Source organism: Harpia harpyja, chromosome 20, assembly GCF_026419915.1.
Source record: "Harpia harpyja isolate bHarHar1 chromosome 20, bHarHar1 primary haplotype, whole genome shotgun sequence".
NCBI lineage: Eukaryota > Metazoa > Chordata > Aves > Accipitriformes > Accipitridae > Harpia > Harpia harpyja.
The window spans coordinates 5531889-5557542 of record NC_068959.1 but is presented as its reverse complement, the minus strand read 5'-3'; the positions used below and the strand labels follow the sequence as shown (position 1 = coordinate 5557542).

Sequence of the window (25654 nt, the reverse complement as noted above, 5' to 3'; positions counted from 1 at the left end):
AGTTAAGGTGAGATTTGGAGTTCATTTAAGGGCTGGTGCTGCAGTTTGTGGGGAGTTTTTAGGTGAGTTCAGCAAAGCGCCTGGGGATTGTCCCCCAGCTGCCTACGCTGGCAGAAGGACGTGCTTGGGAGGACTCGAAGCGCAGGCGTGGTACGATTGCCGCAATCGAGGGCCAAATCTGAGATAAGCAACAGTCTGAGCACCACGCTGGTGTCCAGGAATGTGTCCTGAAAGGAAGAACAATGAATCCTTCATTTGCTCCCATTTTGGTAGCTACCAACCCACTTGCTGGCGTCTCCCTCAGCCCAATAGGACGTGGCTCTGCTAGCCAGACCGGGCAGCTGCCCACAGCCGACCTTCCTGCCTTCCCTTTGCAAGAAGCTGTGTTTGCCCGTCCTGCTTGCTTGGCTGTTCCCTGTCCTCCACCCATCCCGATGGCGTGGACCATGCTGGACTCGCTGGCAAGGAACATCTTCAGCTGTAGTAAAGGGAGAATGTGCTGTAGGTGCCAAGTGATGTAATTCAGAAAAACCTTCAAAATGGCTATTATCCCTCACCTGTATTTGCAAAACGCATTTTGTATTAGATGTGGGCACTACCTGTAGCCACCTCCTAGAGCTGCTGCTGTTGAGGGCTGTGGACATCCCTGTGGCTGTGAGATGGCTCCAGCTATGCAGCACAAAACTACTTGGGGGGAATAATTTTTCAAGGCCCTCGGGTTTGGGAGGGAAGAGCTGTACGCATCCTCCTAGATGCTGGTGTGGGTTTTCTCTTGTGTAACTTTGGATGGCTGCATCTGAATTGCTTGTCTAGACGCCGTGATAGTCAATAGAGAGGCAACTAATTTGGGAAAAAATTAATTGTGCCCTAGGAGTATCTGGGTTTCTCCACTTACTGTAAAGGGAGCCTGGACAACGAGCTCAGGGAGACAGAGACATCTCACAGCAGATTGAGAGCCCTGGCAAGGTGCTGTGGATCTTTCTGTTGGATTAATAGGCTTAGGTAGAGTGAGTTTGAGTCTGATATGTGTGCATGGAGAAAATGGTTTTGATGTGTTTAAATGCGTTTTAAGGACCTCTTCTTCCAATGTTTGTTTAAATTAAAATAATGAACAGGTTTGCGGTTGGACTAGATGATCTTAAAGGTCTTTTTCAACCTAAATGATTCTACGAAATTCAGAAAAAGATGATTATTTTTACTCATCAGCATTCGTAAAGGTGGTTCCTTTTCACCCAGTGATTCTTTCCTTTATCCATCCTGTTTTCCGTATCTTCAGAGAATGCAGGGGTTGCTGCGTGCCCTGGTAAACACCACTCTGAGAGCAATTTTTCTCTGTAGCCATGTCTGCAGTTTCTGAAATAAGGGAGAATGGTGGAAAAACCTGCATAACGTTGCTCAGCTGGAGCTCCAAAGAGATGGTCTGGGTCCCACTGAGCTCAGCTCTGTGCAAACCTGGCTGTGCTGCTTCTGGACCTAAGATTGTCCTGGCAGCAATGTAGCTACATTTTTGTTATGTTGAAAGCTCAGTCAACTTGTGTAGGCTGGCTCGGTTACCTCTGCATCTGCACTGACTGTCCATGCAAAATCAATGTGTGTACATATCAGTCATATTTAGCATCAGGACTCTGTTCCCTTGCTTCCATCCCATTAGTCCAACCAATTGTCAAAAATAGAAAGCTGTGTTCTTCACTGAAAACCCCTGGGAACAAGCAGGAAGGCAGCTACTGGGCGAATATTCAGTGTAAGCCGTAGCTGAGATTTGGCACTGAACAGTCTTAGTGTCTGTTTAAAGAAAGAGCATTAACCTCTTCTTGTTAGGCTGGACACCAGATTTAGAAGATCAGAAAAGACTTTAAAACACAATCTGAATAATTCATGAATGCAGGCAGTTCATGAGTTTCAGTTTTTTAAATATTTGCCCATTTTTACAAGTAACAATTAGAACTCTTATTATGAAGAGAGATTACAAGGGCAAAACCTCTTAAACTTTTAGACTGGCACAAATTCTCTCAGATGTAGAGAGCAATCAAAGTGTTCGGGACAGCAAAGCAGAAGAATCTTCCTTCTGGCTTTCTGTGTACAGTCATGGGCTCAGCCCCTAGCATCCACAGCGGAGCTCAGGCTTTTCTAAACATGCTAAGACAGGGTGGGCATGCTTGTTTTTTCACCACCGCCATTTTAATTGCCTGATTAATTGGCAGACCTAGTATTAAAAACAGTTTGAGGTGAGTTGTTTGGGTTAGTCCATGTAACATAATGATGAGAAATTGTATGTTCTCACTGTCAGCTCAAATCAGTAGATACTCATCTCCATAACGAACATCTTGACCATTGCATAAAGTGTCTGTCAAGTTTCTGTACCTTGTAAGTTCGGTACTGTGGTCAAACACAGCTCATGCTGGATTCAAGCCCTATGTTTACGCTCTGTGCAGGACAGACAGCCGTGTATAGTTTTCATATGGGAAGTTTGGAGTTTGGCCTGAGGGCATTGCATCCTGCTTTGAGATAAGGCTGGTCATGGGATGGAAAGATGGGTAGGTGATACTTCATTCAGATGCCTTTTACTTTCACTGGGAACTGGGATATTCCTGCTAATATGACCAGTGAAGCAATTATTTGACAGAAGGCTTTTAATGGCAGGATTTCAGCCACCGCCTTCAGTATGGGGAACATGGCAGTTACCTGGCCTAGGAATGACTGTGGCAGCAATGCACAGGGGCAACTGAATGATCCAGCATATAGAAGTGAGAAAAACCAGCAAGCCAGCGTAGCAAGCAAACTACAGGATCTTTACAGATCCTGTACACACAAAGCACGTAAAGCCACATTGGTATGGCTGTGTCTGGAAAGCTGCCTCAGTGCACAATGGAAATTGCATTTTATTTCAATCTGCTGCCAAAGGATGAAGGGCTGAGTCAAACCTGCCAGGACTGACACCTCTGGTACCAGTGAGTCACCTGCCACTGACAGCATTAAACCATGCCTGGCAGCGCAAGCCACCGAGTGTCTGTCAGACACCCACAGAGAAACAGGGGAAAACAAATACTTGCTACCAGGATGCAGTAACAGGTGAGAGGAAATGTTTAAAGGGAGCTCAAGTGCAAAGAAAAATTCGGAGGGGAGTCTGAAAAGTGAGGCTGGGAGGTTTGGAGCCTGCTGCCACTCGGCTTTTTCCCTTGGCTGTTGTCACTTGGAAGCTGTGAGCCCAGCCTGCATGGAGCTGGGGCTGCAGGGACATCTATCTATCTATCTATCTATCTATCTATCTGTAAAAGGGCTATAGCCTTTCATGGGCCGGGGGAATGCTGTGCTCAAGTTTGACACAAGAGGTGCTCTGGAAATGCCAAGTTTCATGGAGACTAGGTGGGCAACTGCAGGAAGAAGGGGTTTCTTTCTCTTCGGTGCAACAGTGGGAATCAGATCGCATCTATTTCTATATGGAGCTGAGGAGGGACAAAGCACCCTAATGTGAGCAGCCGGTTAGAGGAACAGACGCTCGAGCAGATCAGTGTCTGTAGCTGAGCCAATAAGCTGACACAACTGATTTTATAATCACATTAGTGCTGTCTCGAAATAACACACCCACTCAAATATAACAGTGATTTCATTTTCAAAATGTTGTGGTATTTTTGGTGCTAAAGGTAGGGGATTAATTTTTCAAGGTCAAAAGCTGGGCTGGAATCTGCAAGCACCCCAGTTCCTTTAGGTCCCTATGAGCACTGAGCACCTTCCAGAAAGGTAGCAGGATTGGGCGTGTTATAAGCTATCCTTAGAAGGTTTCCCGTCCTTAGGGGAACAGAAAAAAAAAGACTACAGCTTCACTGAAAGGGTTTTCTTAGTTCTCTTTGTGCCTTTTGTTCCGTCTTGCTGCCAAAAAAAATATCCATGTTTGGGAACAGAGACAGGTTCCCAGGCTAAGAGACAATGAATCCTGGGGGTGTAAGGAAGGCAATGATCTCTCTTTGGCAGAGTGTCTGCTGTAATGCTGCACTGCTCGTGTGTAAATACTCAATACTTGTCTTGTATTGTATGTTTTATCGTTACCTAAGGTGTTTCATTTTCCTCACTGAGACCATTGAACCTTAAGGGTAGGTGTGTACAGAGGATTGAGGGGAGAGGAGAGGCTAGTTGTAGGTAGTCCTTCTGCTTGGGCTATTTTTTCCAACCCCATCTTTTCCAAATAGCTCTGGAGTTTAGACAGTCTATACTAGAAGTCCCATTGCAGCAAAGAGCAAAGAGAGAAAACATAAGCTAGTGGGAGTGGAAATTTCCTCTCTCCCTCTTTTTTGGTCTTATAAAACTCAGTATGGGGGTGAATTTTTAAAAGTTTAACCAGATGGAGATTCTTGCAACAGAACTTTCTCGAGAACTGACCCAAAAGTGTGGCTTCCAGCATAAAGTACTTGGCTTTGGCCTGGCCTTTTCTAGCAAAATGTGGTGACACATGCGTGCATTATTAAAGGAAAAAAAATTAATACAAAATGTCCATGCACATGCTTCTCTCAAAGACACGGTGGGGAAAGAAGCATGTGATATATTAGTCACATTAGTTAATATGCTATAGAGCACATGACAGTTTGTGATGAATACTGGTCTCGAAACACTAGTTTAGCACGTAGCATGACTTCCAGTCTTTACTAACAGTCTTTTTTTTAATCTCCTTTCTGTCTCTGGACAGAAGCATCTCTTGCAAGCAGCAGCACTTAGGGAGAGTAAGACAGAGAAGTCTTGGGTGAGCGTTGGGAGTGTGCTCAAACGTGGCTCTTCTCAGTGCAGCTGGCTGCCCTGGAATGAAACGATCCACTGTTGGATTTCTCACGCTCTTTGCTTTAAAAGAAAGGAAAATCACCATTCCATATGATGAATAAACTGTGGCACCCAGTGTGCAGCAAATGGATAACCAATGTAATCCAAGATAAGGTAATCGAAGATAATAAAATCCAGAGATCTTCTAACCTGATATTAACTTAAGATTTCCTTTTTGTCCAGAGGAAAAAGGACAATAGGTGGGTCTGTCGTTACAATCCACGTTGTGGTGGAGTAGATACGGAGGCGTGGTATCCTTGACTTCTGGGACACAGGGTTGTGGTGTAGTTTTGATGGGTGCCTAACCAGCACTTCTCTTTGTGTTGCCAAATTATTCCACTTTCAATAGCCTCCTGGCAGCTTAAGTAGGTTTTATGTTTTGGGGAAAAGAAGATAAACCCTGAAGTTTTTCAGCTGCTTAAGGAAACAAGGCTGCTGTAGCAGAGGAACAGAATAAGGCAGCGAAGTATCTTTTCTAGCTGATCTCCGTGAGCAATTTCCAGAATAAAAACTTGTATTTCTACTTGAAGGGATTCATACATCTTTTCCAAAAAGCATTTTCCAATTTTATAAGCTGTTATCCAGAGTAAGCCAAACACATAGGTATTATACACTATGTACAAGGTCAACAATTATGTAAGAAAGTGTTAATCAGCAAGTTCCACATCTGTTAACTTCTGCCTGTTTAAATGAAAACTGCAAGTATGCTATGTTAAATGCTGTTTTTCTTCTCTAAATTGTAAAAAAAAAAAAAAAAGGAGACTATTTTCCTCTCACAGCATCTGAAGTGAACAGCTATCTCTTCAGAACCTGACCAAACTAGAACATTTTCAATGACCACTTTTATGGCTTTTTTTCTTGCAAATATATATAAAGTGTAGAAATCAGTTGCAGTCTTATTAAGGCTATGTCTTCATAACAGGGTTAACTTGAGCTCTGTACACTCAGACTGACTCCTCTGGAGTTAGTATACTTTGAGTGTGAGTGACCACACCATGAAATAACATGGGAGCAGCAGAGAGTGATTGTGTTGGCAGCAGATAAATTGTGCTAACTTGAACTGTAGCCTTTCCCCAACTCAGGGTAAAAGCACCACGGCAGCTCCAGTATAGATCCTTGTGAGCTTAACGAACAGGAGTTCAAAAGGGATGCTGGGGACATTCAAGCTTTAATTCAAGTTAACTTTTAAGTGGAGACTAGCTTTAGGGCATGAGTTCATGTCTGTCTGCAGCCCAAACTGGTGAGTGCAGAGAAAAGCCAATAGGAAGTAAAAACTGAAAGTGTGCAATATTGTAATTTTCGCTTGTCTGGTGCATACATTGAATGATTTTTCCCTTTGGATGAATACTAGCTTGCATAAAATTCAAATAACTCAGCTGTCTACAGATGGGGGGGGGGAGTGTGGGAAGGGGAACAGAAGGAAGGAAATGGAACTGAGAAGATTGAATTAACCTTTCAATGTCTTGAATTTCAAGAAGGGAATTATCTCCTGTTAAGTCTGCAACCATGCAATTAAAATGTGAGCAAGCCTTAAAAGCCACATTTGCCCCATATTCCTAGATCTCTACTTTAAAGACAGATCTTCCAAAACCAAGATTCAGATCGAAAAAGTATTCAAAGGTAGGAAAAAAATCTTATGCTGTAAATGATTATTTTAATCACAGAACCCTGGTAGAAAAATGAGTAAAAATGTCTGACATTTACATAGAACATGTGCCTTTGATATTGAATTCAGTTTAAAAAAAATCCTTACATATGTGTCTAGCAATGGCAGACAGTCTTTGAAAAGATGAATGGTTTTCTCTGTGCTGGAGTTTCTGTTTCCATAAAATAGATTCTTTCACTTGTTTTCTTGAGTGTTGTGAAGCTTCATTTGATAATACAGGGCAAAGCTTTAAAAATGGACTTTGATTCTTAGGTGCCCTTTTGTACACCGTGAGTCAGAAGAACTGCGTACTTGCTGATTCGAGAGCCTCCATGGAGAGTTATGGATGTCCAACACAGCCAAGTGTCTTGTGCTGGGCATCCTGAAACAGAATGTTTGTTAGAAAATTTTATAAGGCTGGAAAAAAGGAACAAAGTAAAGATGCAGTCTGGGGACATGTCTCTATTTCTGGATTAAATATGCAGGAAAGGAAAGCATTTTGCAGAGCAACCAGCTGGGAAATGGTACTGTTTGCTAATTCTTCTTTGGTGTTGAAAGGACTCACGTTTGTCAATATTTTTGCAAGGTATCAATAAGATCCATTTAAGACAAAAATTGAGCACTTCCAAGTCCAGGAGAGTATATCAAATAATTTGTTTGTAGATGGACCACTAAAACCAAAACCAAATACTTTGCTGACACACAGATAATTTTCCCTCCAAGTAAAAACTGTTGGCATATAATATACAGGTATTACAGCAGTGTCTTGCTTTGCTATGCATCAGATTTCCATTTCCTTCTGGTAAGATAATGACCCAGTATGAAGGTAAATGATTGCATGGCAGGCTATCAACCTTCAAAGGATTGGACAGCATTGCAAAATTGATTCAAGTTCTGGACTATTCTAGCTCAGTTTGTACTAAGGCTTGTACAACAGTAAGCACAGTTGGGATACGGCTATTTTTCTTTCATTTGCTTCGATTTCTGATGAGGAGTAATGCAGGGCTGTTGCTGGAGCTAGACTTAATTGGAAACTAAAGCGTTCAGAGAATATTTATTCTAAAGTCATTCTAGGTCAGGACTGACATAGGGGACCCATGAAAGAAATATGCCTTCAGTTCTTCTGCAACATATACTGGTAATAATGACTTCTGCTCATGAATAGCTCTCCCTGAAAACAAGGGAATTACGCTAGTAATAATTTCAGATCTACTGAGTTACTTTGTGAGCACCTAGCAGCAGAATCTCTGCAAAACTTTTAGGCTGAGCAACTTAGCTGGACTTGTAAGATAACACACCGAGCTACAGAAGTGTTTCACCCTTCGTGGTGTGGCTCTGGACATGGATTTACTGATGAGACAGGGATGCTATGGCACTCTGGCTCTTTGGTCCTAGGAGCCAGACGCTGACCAGACGCATCTGCCAAGCTCCTGGAGCTGTGCAGCAGCTGGGGAATGGGTCCTTCTTCTTGTGAGCAGCCTCACACTGGGCCCTTGTCACTGTGCAAGGCAGTGCATTGTCATATGTCCTGACATGTGGGTGGGACTGTAGCCATGCACCTGCACAACCCGTGCTCATGCGGGGGCTGCTCTGCATGTGCCTGCGGGTTCGGCGGGGGTATACGAGCCTGTGCGAGCTCCACGCTGTCTTGTCTAGACTGCTGAAGCTGGGCTGGGTGTCTGAGCTGTGCGGCAGTCTGCGTATCATGTAAGTGGGAGAATTACAAAATGCTACCGTAAAATTTGAGCTGTGCCCTGAGATAGTGGAAAACGGATGGGGACAGCTACCACGTTGCTCCATTGTAATTTTTAGCAGTGATCTGAGAGGCAGACACCCTTAATAGCTGTATTTTGGGGGTGAAACCACGCACCTCCCATCCCTCCATATCTACTGTCTTAGAGAAGTGGCTAAAGCACCAGGACTCCCAGGTTCTCCTCAACCTTTCAGAAACAGGCAGCGAGAACACAAAGTGAGCAGGAAAGACTAAAATGGCAGCCTGGGACTGCATATGTCTGCCCCCTGCAAGGAACATTGGAAGCATTTGAAAGGAGGTAGGATAAGCTGGCACGAAATGGCGTACTCAGAGCCAGTTCAGTGGAGGGAAGCCACTGTCTTGGACTCAAAACCAGCGAACAGGTGCTGTGCAGCGCCTGCCTACCTGCCTGCCTCTGCTGTCTGTCTCCTCTTGCTGCGTGTGTTTTCTGTGTCAGGTTTCTTGCAGTTTTATTCCTGTCAACTGGCCAACATATCTGCTGAAGAGCCAGCTGGAGTCCGCTCTCTCCCATGTTTCATCAACAAAATTGCCAGCTTGTTCTGATTCAGTATCTTTATTGTTGTTGATGAGGCTAAATGAATCCGAAAGAACACAGCTATGTATACAAAATACAAATTCAGAAACCTCATCCTGATACGAGGAAATTTTATTAGCTCTTCAAGGGGAGAAATCTGCTGTGGAAGCAGACCAACAGCAAATACAGACCTCCTGAGAGGTCGTTTCCCTTGACCCCGGACATTTTATTGTTTTTGTGTGGCACCTCCTAATGATACCAAGTCTTCTAGCAGGAAAATGCAGTTTTAGATCTGATTAAAAACCAGGCTAATTTTCTGTGGGATTGTGACACTCTCTTCTTCGGATTCTAAATGTAAATCCTCTTAATGAGTCTTATAAATATATCTCTAGAGAAAATTTAGAGTCCATGTTGGAAAACGTGCAACAAACCCCTCCCAGCTAATGGCAATATGGAAGTTTCGATTAATCCCACCCTACTTCTATTGGTTTTTTTCCTTTCCCATATTCTTTGTCAGTTTTTCATGGGAAGAAAAGCTTTTCCTGAGAGGATTTTTACGAACTAGATCCAAATTTCCTTAAAAGCTTTATTAAACCCACCACCTATGGCTGCTGGCACTGCATGACAGAAAAAGCTGTTGTACTTTCAACGTGGCATGTGGGAACCACAGACTGTCAGGCACTGCTTTTAACACTTCTGGTGTAAGCTCGCATCTCCTCACTAACTTATGCTAACTTAGTTTAAGGGTGCTAAATTTTGTATTTCAGAATGCATTAGCTCTTTGTCAGAGGGCACTTTGTTACTTCTGGCGCGCTTATAGTCGGGAAATGTTTGGGAGCGATCGCTTTTGACGCTTTAATTCAGAAAATTGACGGGAAATATTTTAATATGGTTACAAGAAACGCAAAACCGTAGCGGAGCAGGAGGTGACACTAACGGCTGTGGCCGCTCTCCGGGCACCCCCGAGCCCGCACGGGCCGAGGCAGGCGGATGGCTGAGTCACTGTAAGATTAAGAAGAGAAGGAAAAAAAAAAAAAACCAAAAAAACTTAACCCTTGGGTCATTGCTCGTTGTTCCCGGGTGCGGCGTGGCAGCGGGTGAGGCTCCAGGCAGCCCGGGGCCATAACGGACTGCTGCCCCCGGCCGCCAGCCCCCTTTTCCTCAGGCGGCTTTTCCCGCCCAGGGGCCTGAGAGGAACCGTCGCCCACGGCGGGAACCGGCTTCCCCCCCCCGCATCAGCGCGGCCCCGCCCCTCCACCACCACCACCAGCGACCCCTCCCCGCAGCACGTGACCCCCGAGGGAGGGGAGGGAGGGGGGGGGCGCGCGCGCTGCACCTGTCAGTCAGCGCGTCACTTCCGCCAGTTGCCGCCGCTACCGTTGGGGACCCCCAGCTGGCGGTAGGCGCGCTCGGACGGCGGAGCGGCTCTGCGGACGGACGGCGCCCGGCTCGGCAGCGCGGCGGCCGCGGCTGGACGACGGCGGCGGCGGCGGGGGGGGGGGGGGGGTGCGACGGCGGACGGCGGCGGCCGAGGGAGGAAGGCCTGCGAGGAAGAGCGTGAGCGGTGAGGAGAGGCCCCGCGCCGGCCCCCGGGGTAGGAAGAGGCGGAGGAACCTGCTGCTGGTGCTGAGGACGGCGGGGAGGGCGAGTCACCCGGCAACGGTGAGGGGCCGCGGGGCGCATGCGCGGGGCTGAGCGGGCCGTGGGACGGAGGCAGGGAGGGTGGGCGCCCCTCAGCCGCGGGGGCGGCGGGAAGCGGCCGGGCCCGGCCGGGGCTCCCCCCGCTTTGGAGGCGGCTTGTGGGGCAGGGAGGGTGTCGCGGCAGGCTTCAGGAACCTTCTGGGACCGGCGCTGATAAGGGGCGCGGGAACTTCCTCGTCGGGGTGGCGGAGCCGGGCGCGTTGCAGGGCTGTGCGGTGGAGAAGTTGCTAGAGGCTCTCGGAGGGAGCTGTCAAGTGGTGCGTTCGTTTCCCAGGTTGCGCTTGTGTCGGTAGGACCTTCGAGGCAGCCCTGACAGCCAGCAGGGATTTCTTGGCTCTTCCAGCGGAGTTGTCTGCCGAGCCTGTTCCCTCCTCCCACGGTGGATCAGCCTCATCCACCCTTGCGACGGGACTTGGCATGCTGACAGTATTAGCCTAGCAGCTCCCTGCCAGCAAAGTTGGTTCCAGAAGTTAAAGAAGGGTAGTCACAGTCTTCTGTGAACACGAAGGCAACGCTAGCATTAAGAACGCTAGCTTATGGACGTAATGCTCCAGCCTGTGACCAAATGTATCTTCTGAGGAATCTGTCGGCGTGGGTTTCCATTGTTCGTGGAAGCTCCTTAGGGATTTAAACATTTGAGCGTAAATGCTTCTCACTACCAAAAAGTTGCTTTAACGTGAGATGCTCCAGGGTTAGGGTACTTCTTCCAGGTTTGAAAAAAGCCACCAACAAAAAACCCTGCAGTCAAACACTGCAACTTGAACTTTTACTACACAACTCTCTTACTCTTGAGTTCCTTCGTTTGGCTGCATTTTTAGATTTGTACAAAATTTGTTAACTGCTGTCAGGCTCAAGGGGCGGGGGAAGGTAACAAATGAAGAAAGTAAATACCACCTCATCACTCTTGCCTGTTTAAAAAAAAGAAACTGAATATATCAAAACATACACTGTTCATTTTTTTCAGGCATGTATTTCTGAATGTCCGCAGGGATGGAGTAGTTAGTATGTGACTTTGGAATAAATGCTTGAACTGGATTAGCATTTAGGTTTGAAGTTTTTCTGTCTTCTGTGCAATTTAATCTGCCAGCATAAAAAAAAAAAAAAAAAAAAAGAAAAAGCTAGTTTGTTGGCCTATACTGTAACAAATGCAGCTCATTGGCCTGTTTGTTTTCTATCTTGTTTTTTTTTCTAATGCTCATTAGTAGTAAATTGCTTTATGTGTTCTTTGTTGCATAGATTTGAAGGTGTTCAGAATCTCTATTTTTATCTGCTTTGTCTGTATTTTGTGTATTGTCTATCCTTTCCTTGTCTTGACAACGTTACAGTAATGAATCAAATACCTCAATGTTTTGAAAGCCTCAAACTGGAAATTTATGGTATTATTTTAGAAAAATCAATCAAGTAGTGTGTTTTATGGATGCGTTCAAAGAAGTTGACTAGGAGGAACTCCTGAGAATTTCTAATGCTTGCAAATTTTGATATGGACAACGTGTCAAAACATCTGAGTTTGGCAAATGATAGTTTTTATCTGCTCAGTCTTAGTCAGTTTGGGCTCTTGCTGTATGCACTGCTTGTAACATCGGAGGACTTTCTGACAGCTCATTAAAAGACTTAATTTAACATTTGTCATGTGTGGCTCATAACACGAGACCTGTGCAAGCAGTGAAGCCTTTCTAATGCACATAACAGCATGTTTGCAAAAGCAGGTGAGGCTGAAGAAATATTCCATGCATTTGCAACTGACATTAGTAAGTTTCATGAACCCCCCTGCTTTCTGTGTGTGAAGGCTTTTTGTGGTGGTTTTTTCCTTTTCAAATAATCAACCTTTTGATCTCTGGTCAAATGTTTATAGCTCAGCAGTGATGCCCTTTTCTAGGGCTCTTTAGAAAGTGAGTGAAACCTAACAAGTCTGAGGTGATTCTTTTAGTTTGGCTTTTTTTTTTTTTTTGCTTGTTGTTTTGGGTCCCATGCCACCTCCCCCCCCCCCCCCCCCCCCCCCAAGAAGCTGCAGCTCTAAGGAAGAGGAAGTGATGTCGGTAAGAGAATGCCTTCAAGTTGTCCTTAAATTCTGTGTGTAACACCAGATTATTTTTTGCTGCCATGTTAGCACACAAAACAAAAATCTAGTAGCCATTGGGATGAGTGTGAATTGACATCTTGCAGAGCAGTTCATTATTTGGATCTGTGAGGATGAAAGATGGTAAACCTTTTTAACTTTTTTTCTTGTATTGCAGACCCAGTTATATATTTATTAATAATTTCAGATGTGAGGACTGTTACTTAGGAACCAAGAAAATAACACTTTATCCAAAACATCTGAGGAGGAGATACAGAATTAAAGGAATATTAAATCCTCTATGAAGGGCTGTGAAAGAGGGAGGTTTGTTACTTGTCATGCAGTTTTTAAAGTGACAGATATATCAGTTATTCAGCAGAGAGGTTGTATGTCTCGTGTCAAAATTGTATTCAGGCAGAGAATACAAGAATTTTGCATTGCTCCCTGAAAGTTAGTAAAATTGGGCAATTAATTTTTGAGTGTCTTGCTGACTATTATTTTCTGTAAGTTATAAATTTTACCTGCAAAAACTTTGTTTGAGAGTAATGATTAGCTGTCTCAAGGCTTTAGTAAATTCAGATTTGTAGTTTTGTACTTGCTACATAGCCAGCTCTTGGGATTTGTGAAAGTTCAGTCAATTCAGATGAATTCTGTGTTTTCTTACAGCCTGAAAGATAATGTATTTGTTACTGCATCTTCTACCAGACACTTTTTTTGTGGAGCTGATTTGGTTTGAAGTCTTAAAAAACATAGTTTAGAAGGTGATTATGGTGCTAAAAACCTGTTATGTTTGCAACATATGGGTGGAGTCATTCAGTAGAAGAAATGGGTAATATTTCGCAGCTGGATCTAGGACTGTATTCTGATTATAGTGAAATGAATAGTTCTATTGTGATAGTAACAAACAATTCTGCTCTTGTGGTCTCTCACCTGTGAACATACGAAATTTTATCCTGTATATTTGTCTTAAGAAAAATATGACAACCTTGAGCTTAAAATAAAGGTACTGCATTATGTTTGTGTTCAAACAGCTTGTAACAAAGACCGTGGTTGCAGAGGCTTTTTTGTATTGAGAGGTTTTTTATTTTCTTCACTATCTGGACATTTGTAAGGATGTTTGGGTGGGGCAGGTGCTCGATCAGAACAGAGTATCTGGTGGGAACCCTGAACTGATTGTGCAGGTTCCAGTCTCGCTAGCTGCTCTCTTCATACGTCTCTTCTGTTCAGTGTTCCCTGCAGTGTGTTCAGGATTAAAATTTGTGCTCAGCTGTGTAGGATAATAATACTTGGACAAAATAGAAAAGATGAGAGTTGGAGTCTTATGAATGTGGTTTTTTTCTTCCTTTATGCTCTTTTTTTAAATGTGTATATTTGAAAGGTTTTTTCCCCTTTTTGCTGAACTTCACATTTCATTAAATCTTTTGTTGTCTTGTCAGTCTTTTAATGTAATCAGGTTACCTAATTTTAATCTGCAATGTAATTTCTAACCTTGTGATTTCTGGTGGTTTCTTCAAATTTGGTCATGACCAAGTTGTGACAAGAATTGGTTGTGGAGGAGACCTCATTAGCAGTCCTCTTCTCCCCCCCCCCCCCCCCCCCGCCCCGCCTTCCCCTGCGATTCAAAGAGTCATTGCTACAGAATTGAACTCTTCATTGAAATGTCTTGCTCCTTCAGTGGGGATGCTAAGACTGTCCTTTATTTTGGTGGCACATGGTCATCATTATGACAGAGGCAGTGTTTCTATAGCAAATGGACTATGTATTACATTTTGTAATGTTTTGAGTTCCAGTGTGTATTTCTGCTTACCTGTTTGGGGTGGGGGGGAAACAAGCTGATGATAAATGTATGTAATAGGATAACTTATGTATAATAAATTAAGTGCATTATATATTTATAGTTTGCTTTTTTGGTGTGTCTGAGGTAGCTTGACTTCTGTTCCAAAGTCTGTCCTAACAGCAGTGACAATTGTTAAGCTGCTTTGGTTTTATAATGTGAACCTCTCAAGTTGCATGGTTTTACTGGTAATTTCTTCCTGTCTATTACCATACTGTACTTTTATAATGCCATTGCAATTAAGGTCTGTATTATCTGATGTAGTGGCAATTATGTGTGTGCGGTTGGTGGAGTACAGTTTTACTTTGGGGGGAGGCAAGTAGGATGAATATAATTAGCTGTTACACAAGATACAAAAGCCTTTTTATTTATTAACTACTGTTGTTAAGAATGTGATGGGATCTGTGCAAGCAGGAAGTTTCTTTATAATTCTGCACATGTGCATTGGCAGCAGCAACTGAGCAAATCGGGCAGTGTTCAGTGGTGGGTGTGAAGCAGCGAGCAAACATCTACTTTTTTCTGGTATCGCTGATGGTTTTATTTAATTCCTCTTGCTACAGTATAGTTGTAGAAGGATTATGAGTTGCTGTAACGCTGTTAAAAAGCCTTTGGATTTTATCTAGTAAGTGAATGTAGAATGTTATCTTTGCATATCAAAACACTTGAAAATCAGCTAATGTTTTGGTGGTCTCAGCTTGCTCTTGTAAAATGTAAAATTTTTTGGAATGTTGCTTAAATCAGTCACTGTATTTGAGGCTTTACCAATGTTATTGCAATACTGTTGCTAAATGCTTAATTTCCTTCTTAAAATGCAAAGTTTTGTAGGGTTTTTTTTCCTGAATTTTGCATTTAGTCTAACTAAAGCCTGTCTACTTTTCTGCCTCTCGTGAAGATGCAGATAGGATATGCCTCTTGTGAAGATGTGTATTTGGTGATGGGCTTTTTCAGAGAAAGTGTAACCAGTTTCTGACAGCTGAAATTGTAGACTAAACTTGAATGACTGGAAAATAAATACTAATCAATACTATGGCTCCTTGACTTGTAAATTTTAAAAATAAAATCCAAAATTCTATCAATTTTAGTAATAGCTTTTTCAGAGGAGCTTTTATGAGTTGTTTTGTTGCTTTCTTCCATGGTAAGGACATAAAGACTTAATTTAAATTGTTCTAATTTGTAAATTAGAAGCCTTGCTATTGCATTTCCAGGAAACAAAAATTGCATTACAATTGCATTCTACTAAACATGACGTATTATTTGTGCTTTTATTTGCTTTGTCAGTATAACCAGTATTTTATCAGTTGAGTATTTTCTGAGGCTATCTCAGAAGTGCTCATGGCAGATGATGGAGCATTTCAGCTAATTGAGTTGAGGTCCAGTGTGTGTGAGAGAGAGAGTGAAGGCATACATGTGAAGGCATATACATGCAGGTAGTGAGTTTATTAATTAAAGAGCTGGTGTTCATGCTTTCGCTGATTCCTTTTGTGATTGTGTGCAAAACTGCAATAAGCTTGTTTCCTTTTGATTCCTATTTAACCAGAAAGCAAACATATTGGTGAGGAGTTATAACCATACTAAGAAGTGAAGGGAGCAGGGAAGTCGCATCTGCCTGAAAAGGCATTTATTCTAACATGGTTCCCCTCAATGCTGCAAGTTAAATTCTATAGTTACACATATTGTAAAACATTATGCCTTTATGGGGATGGGGAATGTATTCTTAAGAAGACCAGCTTGTTGAACTTTAATAATAATTGAGCCCAATTGTCTGATTTGCCAGTCCAGACTTTTGACTAAAATGCCTTTCAATACCTGATTTCACTGACAGTCAAAAAGAGGAAATCTTGCTTTAAGACTCTATTTTAAGCTAATCTTTATAGTTTTAAAGGTTCTTTCTTTAAATAATTTTTGTTTTGACTACTCAAATATATTAATGAGTACTTAAATGTAGCTTTAAAATTGATTATTCTTTTTACATGGGGGATATTTTGTGTCTCTCTGTATTCAAGTACTTGCACAGCTCTGCATGCTTTTAACTATGCTCTTGAGACAAGTATCGTTTGTCCTTTTCTGTCCCCTGAGTTTGTGGTAGTGTTCTGTTTGTTTGCTTAAAGCTTGAGGTGGCCTTTTTTTCAGTTTTTCTTTTTTTTTTGCTTTCCTCCAAGCTGTGTCGCCTGCCCCAACCTGGCCATCTTTTCAATTTGACTGGATTAATTCAAATGGGGAAAATACTCTATTTTTACTTGTTAGTTGAACAAAAGCTGAAAATCAGATGAGCAAAGGCTCTTCTGCCCAAAAGCGTTTCATCCATTGGGAATGCTAACAGTAATTTGAGTATACAAATGGCATAAAAATCGTCAGTTATTGTCAGTGGTTATGATCATGCAATTGCATTTAAAAAAATTAAAAATCTGTTTCCTTTTATCTTGATAAAACTTAAGAGCAAAGAGCAGTGCTGGTTGCCATATTTTGAAAAACATAAATTAAATAGTGTGTAGTACAGTGGTAGCTAAATGGGGTTATATGTTGTACAGCGAGCTGGTAGACAAGTTTCCCAGGCAAGCCTTCTTGCTCATGCTCACACCTGGCAGCTGGCTCTGAATGATGTCATTACATGAGGAACGTTTCTGTGATTCCAAGTTGGAATCTGTGTCATAAATTTAGGCCATCATTTTGAAATTCTTAAAATCTGTTATAACTTGGAACATTTCAAACTTAGCTTAAAAAATTAATTCTTTAGTTGGATTTAAAAGTATGTGTCCTACATACATCCAGAGGGACATCACAGATTTTGTCTAGTTATAAGTAAGTCATGTAAGTAACATAATGCATTCTATTTATTTATCAAATACAGCGCAAGAAATGAAAAACTTTGAGACACCTTAATGTTTTTGTGGAATTTTATTTGTAAATAAACCTTCTTGTATTGCAGAAAATGAGCATTGATCCTCTTTGTACCGGAGGATGTGTTTGTCTTCGGTTAGGACCCTGTGTGCAGGCATGCGGGTGGCTCACAGGATAACAGCACTGTGGACTGAGAAAGCCGAAGTCTAAACTTGAGGTGTATTTCCTGAGAAGTAGGGACAAGCAATTTTGTTGCCCTATAACATACTTTTTCCTATCTAAAAATCTTAACGTTTAGTTTTTACTTTTCATATGTTACAAAAAATCACTGATGTTTGCTAATCCCACAAAATAATATATTAAAAATAGAGGAGAATGGCAGTCACTGTTAGCTTTATGTTGGGCTTCACAGATGATATGAATTTCTTGCTAGATAAAACAAGCAAATAAAAGAATTGCTTAAATAGTTGAGACTCGTGGCAGAAATTCTACACGCAGAACTAATGTTTTCATTCCTATGGCATGGTTTCAGTTTGTAGCCTTTTTTGTTTATTTTATTTTTACTTCATGTTGTTTCATTTCTTTGTTTTAAGGAAAGGTGGTGGAGCCCTGAGGACTTTAATTTAAAATGACACCCATATATTTGTAGTTCAGCCAGTAATGTAAAAGCTGAACTAAATTTGAGCCTAAACTTTCATATGTATTCCTCAAATATTAACAGTTAGCCATGTATTCTGTGTTTTCCTTAGTGACATTTCATATGTGGGTGTGAATACTTCTTTAGTTGCCAAGATAAGTGAATGCTATTATGATGGCAAAATGAAACTTGTGGTGCTCTTTTCCCAGAAGACTCTATGAAGTACTTGTTTAAAAAAAAAACCAACAAAAAAACCGACAAACCCAAACCCCCCAAAACCAGTTGTTTGGTTTGGGTTTTTTTTGGTTTTTTTTTTTTATAATAACAGATGAGAGCACCGAAATACACAATACAGAATGAAACTCAGTGTTTTACCCTTAATTAAGATGCTTGGGCTCAAGATGTTGCATAGGACGTAGTATGGTTTTTTTCAGCCTCTTGTAAAATTGTCATATAATGTGGTCACAATAAGGTATATTTTTAGTTTTCTGTAGTTAAGTTTTGTAGGACTTTATTGTAGCTTAGGGGATCTTTGTAAAGGTTTGTAGTAACAAGGGGGGAGGTAGATTGAGAAAGATGCACCAGAATCTTTCATTATAAAGCACAAGCTCGTTGGTTTTTGGTGTGGGGTGTTTTGTTTTGGTTTTTTAATTATTGCATTTCTCTTGGTAGGACTTGTGAAGCATGAAGGTTGTGAAATTGGGAGGGGGAAGCACGTGTTCAAAGGTTTGGGATAATACGGATAAAAGTAGGAATAGCTGACTGAATGGATCGGCTCCTGTTTTCCGAGATGTTTGATCATGGGGAAAAAAAAAAATTTAAACAAACCCACAGTATTGCTTAGTATTTGTAAAAGACTCTAGAAATAATTCTGAAGGTTATGTATCTTGTCCTAGTTTTCATACGTGTCTGCATTGGGTGGCGTACGTCCTGAGTCAAGGGAGGGCAAGTGGGAAAGCTGTTGATCAATATAAAAAGTGGAGATATAATATTTAATTATTAACAGTTTCTGAGCCTATCTTTCAGTTTTACAATGTTGGAAATAACAGGAAATAAGACTTGCTGGAAGTCGGATAACTTTTTAAAAGTTTCTAGCTTTTTCTAGACTTGGTAAACATCAAATGCATTTTATCACATCCTGTGAAGATTACACCGAAGCCTGTACTAAAAGGCAAAAATGCTCTGAAAAGAAATTGGTGTGTATATGTTGAAGTGTGTGTATACAAAGGATGTGTGTATCTGAGAGGGTGAAAACAGGCTTTCGCTAATTCTTCTAAGTGATGATAAGCCATATAAAACTTTGTTTAAAGTATAAGCTTGGGTTGTAAATCCGGTTTTGCTCTAACAATGAGACAACCAGGCTGTTTCAACTTCACTGTTACATTGCCAAGCTAGTTAAAATAGAAGTCTCTCTTTTTTCTTTTTGTCATGTCTCCTGAATGAAATTAATATTCAGGTGGCCTATTGGTCTGCAGCACCTGGTAAAAATGGCTATGCTTTTATGTCAACTAACTAAGCACAAAGTTCTATTTGCTAAGAAAGCTGGACTTATTGTCCAAGATTGTTCATTTGGTGCTGAATTATAAAGAAGTGGTTGCTTTTAATTTGCTCTTTTTATTAGGTGATGTTTGTTTTGAAGGTTGGTTGGTTTGTTTGTTTGTTCTAGCACAGCAGCCTGAAGCATTGTGGCAGATCCATCAAAGATTTTTTCCCAGCTGCCATTAACTCCACAGTTGGCTAACATGAGTCTTTCTGGTTCATTGTGGATAGGTTGACTTTGGTAGAACTTGAGAAAATAGACTGTGTGCATCATCATATTTTAAAAATTGCGTGATATATTGGGATTGATTGAAATCTACTTGCATGCAAACATTATGTTGACTATACCTTAATAAACCAAAATAATAAGAAAAATGGTTGGGCAGTGTCTTCATAAATTATAGGAGAGTCATGAATTGTGACTGCTTCACTGTTGAAATCTGGCAGGATTTTTTAGTAACCAGTCATATACAATGATAGATTTGAACGTGATTGGTTAAAACAAACAAACAAAAAAAGTAAAGCCTATTGACTGGAATATAGTCGTTCATTTTTTGTTGTCAGCTCACCTGGGGTCCTGATGTCAGACCAGGATCCACTTGTGCGAGATACATAACAGATCTACAACCTGTGTGTAGTACAAGACAATAGATAGAGACAGATGGCAAAGAACAGGAAAGAATATTGGTCAGTATTGCTTACATTGAGAGGCAAAGATTTAAACACTTGTAAGCCTGAAATATTTTTTCCTCTAGGCCTCAATGCAAGAAGATTTTGAGGAGGAGGATGAAGCAGTCTTGTATAGAGCTTATGGCCAGCTCCTTTAAAACATGGGTGCAATTTGGGGAGGACTGGGAGCAGGAAAATGTTATTTATTCAAACTATTGGAAGGACTCATAGGCTAATGAATGGACTGGCATTTTGGTACTGAAATGAGAGTAGTAGTTTGTAAGGACTTTGAAAGTGAAGATGGAGTTGATTTGTTCTGATGTGGAATAGAAGCAAAAGCCAATGTGGGGGAATAAAGAGAGGGAAAGTACTTTCCTCAAGTCTGTCAGCTGAATTCTCATATCAATCTCAAATTATGAAACAGAAGGTTTCAGTATGTATACTTTAAAGCCAGGGAAAGCCTTTTTATTGTCTATTTTTGGTGATGTGTGTTGTGCTTGTGTGTGTACATGTATGTTGCAAGCTAGTTTTGCCCAGTTGTAGTTGCTTGAATTTAATTAGAACAGGTAATGGGTGAGATCAAGGGACTGAGATGACCCTTTGACTGTATCTGGACATTAAATCGTCTCCATTGTGTCACGAAGCTGCAATTTAAATTTTTAGTACCACAGAAAACCAAAAAGGCTATTGCTGTGGTCCATAGCTATTCTGAGAGCTGACAACGTGAAAAATGTCCAGATAATTGGGATTCTAAAAGGTGGCAAAAATGTAGGTGGTTCTAGGGAATCTGATTTGGGGGAAGTTGCTTCCTGTATCCAGATCTGATGATGACTTGGACTTTGAACTAGCAGTTAGGACACATAATCAACTTTCTAGTAAAAGATGATCCGTACCACTGAAAACCGGTTGACTCTCTATGTTGTTCCGTAGTTAGGACTGTTTTTGTTCTTGCCATTTAAAGATAGTGTGTTAAGCCAGTGCCTGGGATCCTTCTAAAAGTTTTATAGCCATTAAATATTTTAGTATCCTGGGTACTATCAAACACTTCTGCTTAGCCCTTCCTGATTCTTTGGAAGAAGAGTGAATGATTCCAAAGATTATTTCATAATTGTTAAGGCTAAGATGTCCCATGCTAACTTTTGCGTTAGGTTTGTTTAGCTCCTAAGTGAAAAAGGGGATTTGCTTTTTTGCATGCTCTCCTGTGAGCCATACTAATGTGGTCTTTATGCTTTCTTGTTCAGAACAAGATACTGATGATTTGACAAGGAGAATTACTCAAATGTGATGTTTAGACTTGTGACTGAGTTTAAAGCCGTTGAAAACTTTATGGTCTAATAATATTTTCCTTATTTTCAGATTAAGTGCTGAAGTACTGATCGAGTTCTGCTATTCTTCAATGAGGAACTACAGGCTGATCTTTTGCCATAATCTTAAACAACCATAAATGACAAAAGAATGCTTGGTCAGTGAGGGCAGCTGGCGCAGAAAACGTTTTTCAAACTCGGCTGTTTAAGTACTCTGAGGTAGGTTTCTTAAAATACTTTGCTTGGGCTATTAAAAAAAAAAAGTAGCATGGATTTCAGTATGTCTAATCTATTAGAATTTATCAATCCATTAGTAAACAGAATTAAGTTTGGTTACAGTGCTTTGACTAACAGTATGTACTTTGTGTTCTATGTGCCATCTGCTATGAAGGTGATTGCTTGCATTTAAGCAAGTATGGGTTTTTTAAAATTTATTTTGAAAAGACAGCTTTTTTGCTAGAAGAAATATTTTGGTTTTGACAGAATAACAGCTTAACTGAGTGACTTACACTGCCTTTGGTAATACTTTTGTTATCTATCTAGATCCTGTATCAAGCAAAGACTTGCAAGTAAAGCTTGAGCTTCTGCATGATAGGAAGAATGGTATCACTGAGCATCTAGAAACTAGTTTTGGGGGTTTTATGTTCAGTAAAATTTTTAATTTGAGGCAGGTGTTGAAAGCTTTATCACGTAGACCAGAAAATGCCAAATATATTAGAAGTTGATTGCAGTGCAGTTGTGTATCATAAAATACTTAATTATTTCATGTAACTAAAACTTGGGGTTTTGGTTTGGAATGATCTGCTAGTTTAATTTCCTCTGGAGAGGCTTTTGTGTTGGATTTTCAAAGCCTGACTGTTAAATACTGTCAGAAAATGTATTGCGGATTGAACAGAACACCTCGGTAATAGTCATTTATCTGGTTAGCTGTAGTTGGAGTAATTACAGAACTTTCATTAAATCAGTGAACTGATTGAGAGAGACCGGGGAGTATTTGCATTGGGTAATTAAAGCACATTGTGTTACAGATCAATACATTCAACAGTGTACACTGAAGTATGATTTTTGGTTTTAATTCCTCTTATTTGATAGAAAAGACAGCTTTGATTTTTGGCTGCAAAAAGATATGAGGAAGAGCTCCTCCCCTTCCTTGAGTAACTGCAACTCTGTTCTTGCTAACAAAATATTTGGAATTCCACTTGGTGAGCTGCAGCAAGAAGGGCAACCAGACAATGAGGTTCCATTCATAGTCCGCCATGTTGTGGACTATATTGAAGAACATGGTATGTATTATTTTGCTGTACTTTAAAGAATATATTTAACTGTTATTCTTACAGAATAGATTGTGTTTTTTGAAGAGTACTTGTTTTCTTAAGTTACTTATATTTAGTTGGATGTGATCTGGGTTGGGTGTTTTGGTTTGGTTTTTTTTTTTTGTGATATACACTTCCTTTCTTTACTCCTGCTGTTATGTTTATCTCTGTTTTCTAGCTAACACTAATGCAGTCAGCTCAGTAGGGTACTACATAGGAAATGGCGTGGTTTAGGTACTGTTAACGCTTACCTTATTACTGTATTGTTAGCTGGGCATAAGAATGTGTTTGCTGGGAATAGGACTGCTGGAAGTCTTGCAAAACTGTTGTCCAGAAAGTCTTTCATTCAGTATGTGAATTGTGCATATCTGATTATCAGTATTTTCTGATATGTTTGTCCATACTAGATCTAAAAGTTTATTTCTGCAACTTCTTTGTAACTCAGGGGGTCTGGAACAAGAAGGACTTTTTCAAGTCAATGGGAATGCTGAGACAGTGGAGTGGCTTCGGCAACGGTATGATAATGGAGAAGATGTGGACCTGGTTAAAGAAGCAGATGTACCCTCAGCTATTAGCCTTCTTAGATTTTTTCTTCAAGAACTTCCAGAGCCAGTTATCCCAGGCAGTTTGCACATACATTTGATGCAACTTTCTCAAGGTAATAATTACTCAGTGTTTTTATTTTATTAATTTAAGAGTAAAAACCAGTATTAAATTGAGATTTGTAGTGGCACTTGGGTGTCTTTGTTGTTCTGTGTAGTAATGTGTGTATCAGGAGGCGTTCAAATATACCTTTTCTTAGCACAAACCCCAAATAAATAGGTCTTTTTTAGGAAGCTCAGTCTGGGTTCGGAGACACAGCTTATTCATCGTGCAGGAAAATAGTGAAGCTGCCACATATCATGCTGACTGGTTCTGAATATTTCATGTTCTTGTGCGTGAATACTGGGACACTGGTCAAAGCCACTGGAGTCAAAGTTGTTTGACAGTTTCCCACCACTGATGCTTTAAAAGTGCTAGGGAAAGCTTTTGTCTGTTTTTATCTTATTTTCTCTGAATTTCACTTACTCTGTCTCTGCTTCCGTGGCACTTAAAGCTTTTGCATACTAGAGAAACGATCTCAAGCCCTATACTCATGTCGTATTTGCTCTCCCACTGTGGATTTTTTTTCAGTTTAAGATTCATTTGTGGGAGGAAAAAAAAACCACCTGTCATCAGCATATTGTTGCTAAGTATGTTTTTTCATATACTGCAAAACCTTGCCCTTTCAAATTGACACCCATATGCTGGCACAGTATTTTCTTTACCAATTCCCAACTTGTCTATCTGTATCCACTCTCCTGGGTCTTTTGGCCTCTGCTGTGTTGAGTGGTGTTGGAGTTGATTCGTAACTTGACTACTAAAAATGCTTGTCTTGCAGCACTACATTAGTAATGTCCTCAGAGGGTATGTTGATGTTGGAGCTCTGCACCCTGTAACATAACTGAGGGTTTTGCTGGTTGTCACTCTGCAGGCGTGTTGCTCATTTTCCAGTGTCAGTTTGTACTTCTGTCCAAGTGCTGGGCTTGTTTTGCTTTATAAGGTGCACATTTTTGTTTGATTTAATTTTCTGTTATTGAGTTTATTCCTCGTAAGAACTTGATAGTGCTCATGATAGTCCTGTTTGTTCAGAGTGGGAATTGGTTTGTAGGATGAGTGAGTATAGCATAGTTTTCAGATGCTGTTATGCTATATTTACCAAGTGCTAAACTGGAGGGTCTTGTGCAGCAGTGTGAAGCTGCTTCCTTTTCCTCCCTTGGTAGCCTGTATATCCTGAAACTTTGAATGTGGGGTGGTTATCTGGATGGCTGGTGAGCAGAGGCTGAACAGTGATGTGTGAGGCACTAAATAGTTGTGTGCTGGAAGCAATTTTTGGAAGCTTGTTAAGGCTGAAGTTCTGTTTGTTTGTCCTGTGCAGTAATGAGAAACTGAAGTGAATAGGGAATTTCATTAGTGATATGTCTGCTATTTGGTTTGCGTTGCTAATGTCATGGTTCATTGGGCCTAAGTAGCTAGTAAACTGTTGGGTTTGTTTTGTGGTTTTGGGTGTCTTTTTGTTTGTTTGGGTTTTTTTGTTTGTTTTTGGGGTTTTTTTGTGCACACACACACCCCTCCTGCTGGAAAAAATGATAAATAACAAAAGGATTGTTAAGACAGTAATGCAGAATGCTGCTGGTTGCTCAGCTAATACTGCTACGCACCTTGATTTGCAGTGTTATCTATCAGGACTGGAAATGTGATTGAGGTATGCTCGCTTGGTATGACAGTGTAATTCCCTTCAATGACTTGTAAGATCTAGTGTGAAATTTGGGTTTTTTCCATCTTTGCATAGATGACTCTGGAAGGATTTACATATAGGTTGTTTTGGGAAAAGAGCTGTTCTCCAGCAAGTAAGTCCCCATTTAGTTCCCTTTTCTTAAATACACAGAGAAACTTCACTTAAACTTGCAGCTTATTGTCTTTACTGTCTTTTTTAAAGTGTAGAATTAAGTGATTTCAGAAAGATTTAGAGTTATCTGTACCAAGGAAATCAAACGACATAAACCTTTAAACGTTGTTTCCTGATACTAAAATTAGAGTTTCGGTTTCCTCTACTCAGGTTTTGGCTTTTGATATTTTGACTGTCTGATAGACATATCTCAGTTAATTTCCAGAATTACAGTATCAGCTGCATTTTAGGCAGAGGAATTGCTTACATAAATGCAGAAGCTGGTAGTAATTTTGGATACCTATGTTACTTCTGGTATTTTTCCCTCCTTAGCAGGCCTTCCCTGTCATTAGGTTAAGCTTGGTTCTCAAAACAACTTAGTTATACAACAAGGTGTGGCTATATACATCTTTTGAGGATCATTCCATGAAGGCCTAATGGTGGTTCCTCAAAGGCAAGCGATTTTAGTAAGTGAAATGTGAATTTGACCCCAGTGTATTAGGCCATGTGTCCCAGAAGTGTGTATCCACAGTTTACTGTCAGAGGACTTCAGTTAC

General features: G+C 40.9%; 1 protein-coding gene and 1 long non-coding RNA gene across 4 annotated transcripts in view; one reads left to right on the top strand and one right to left on the bottom strand.

Moving 5' to 3' along the window:
- Nucleotides 1-6518: 6518 nt before the first annotated feature.
- Nucleotides 6519-10206, bottom strand: LOC128154970 (uncharacterized). The gene is made up of 3 exons (XR_008239500.1): nt 10076-10206; nt 8610-9741; nt 6519-6833 (listed from the first exon to the last, which is right to left on the bottom strand). It is a non-coding gene; the product is annotated as an uncharacterized LOC128154970 (long non-coding RNA).
- Nucleotides 10207-10230: 24 nt separating this feature from the next.
- FAM13B (family with sequence similarity 13 member B) overlaps nt 10231-25654 on the top strand; it is a 51705-nt gene continuing 36281 nt past the window's right edge. For 2 of the 3 annotated variants that reach the window (XM_052816325.1, XM_052816323.1), the window contains exons 1-4: nt 10231-10401; nt 21370-21536; nt 22410-22600; nt 23076-23288. In XM_052816325.1, coding sequence (XP_052672285.1) covers nt 22444-22600; nt 23076-23288 — 370 coding nt within the window. In that variant the 5' untranslated portion in view covers nt 10231-10401; nt 21370-21536; nt 22410-22443. The remainder of the gene's footprint in view (nt 10402-21369; nt 21537-22409; nt 22601-23075; nt 23289-25654) is intronic. The other variant, XM_052816324.1, reaches the window with a different exon arrangement.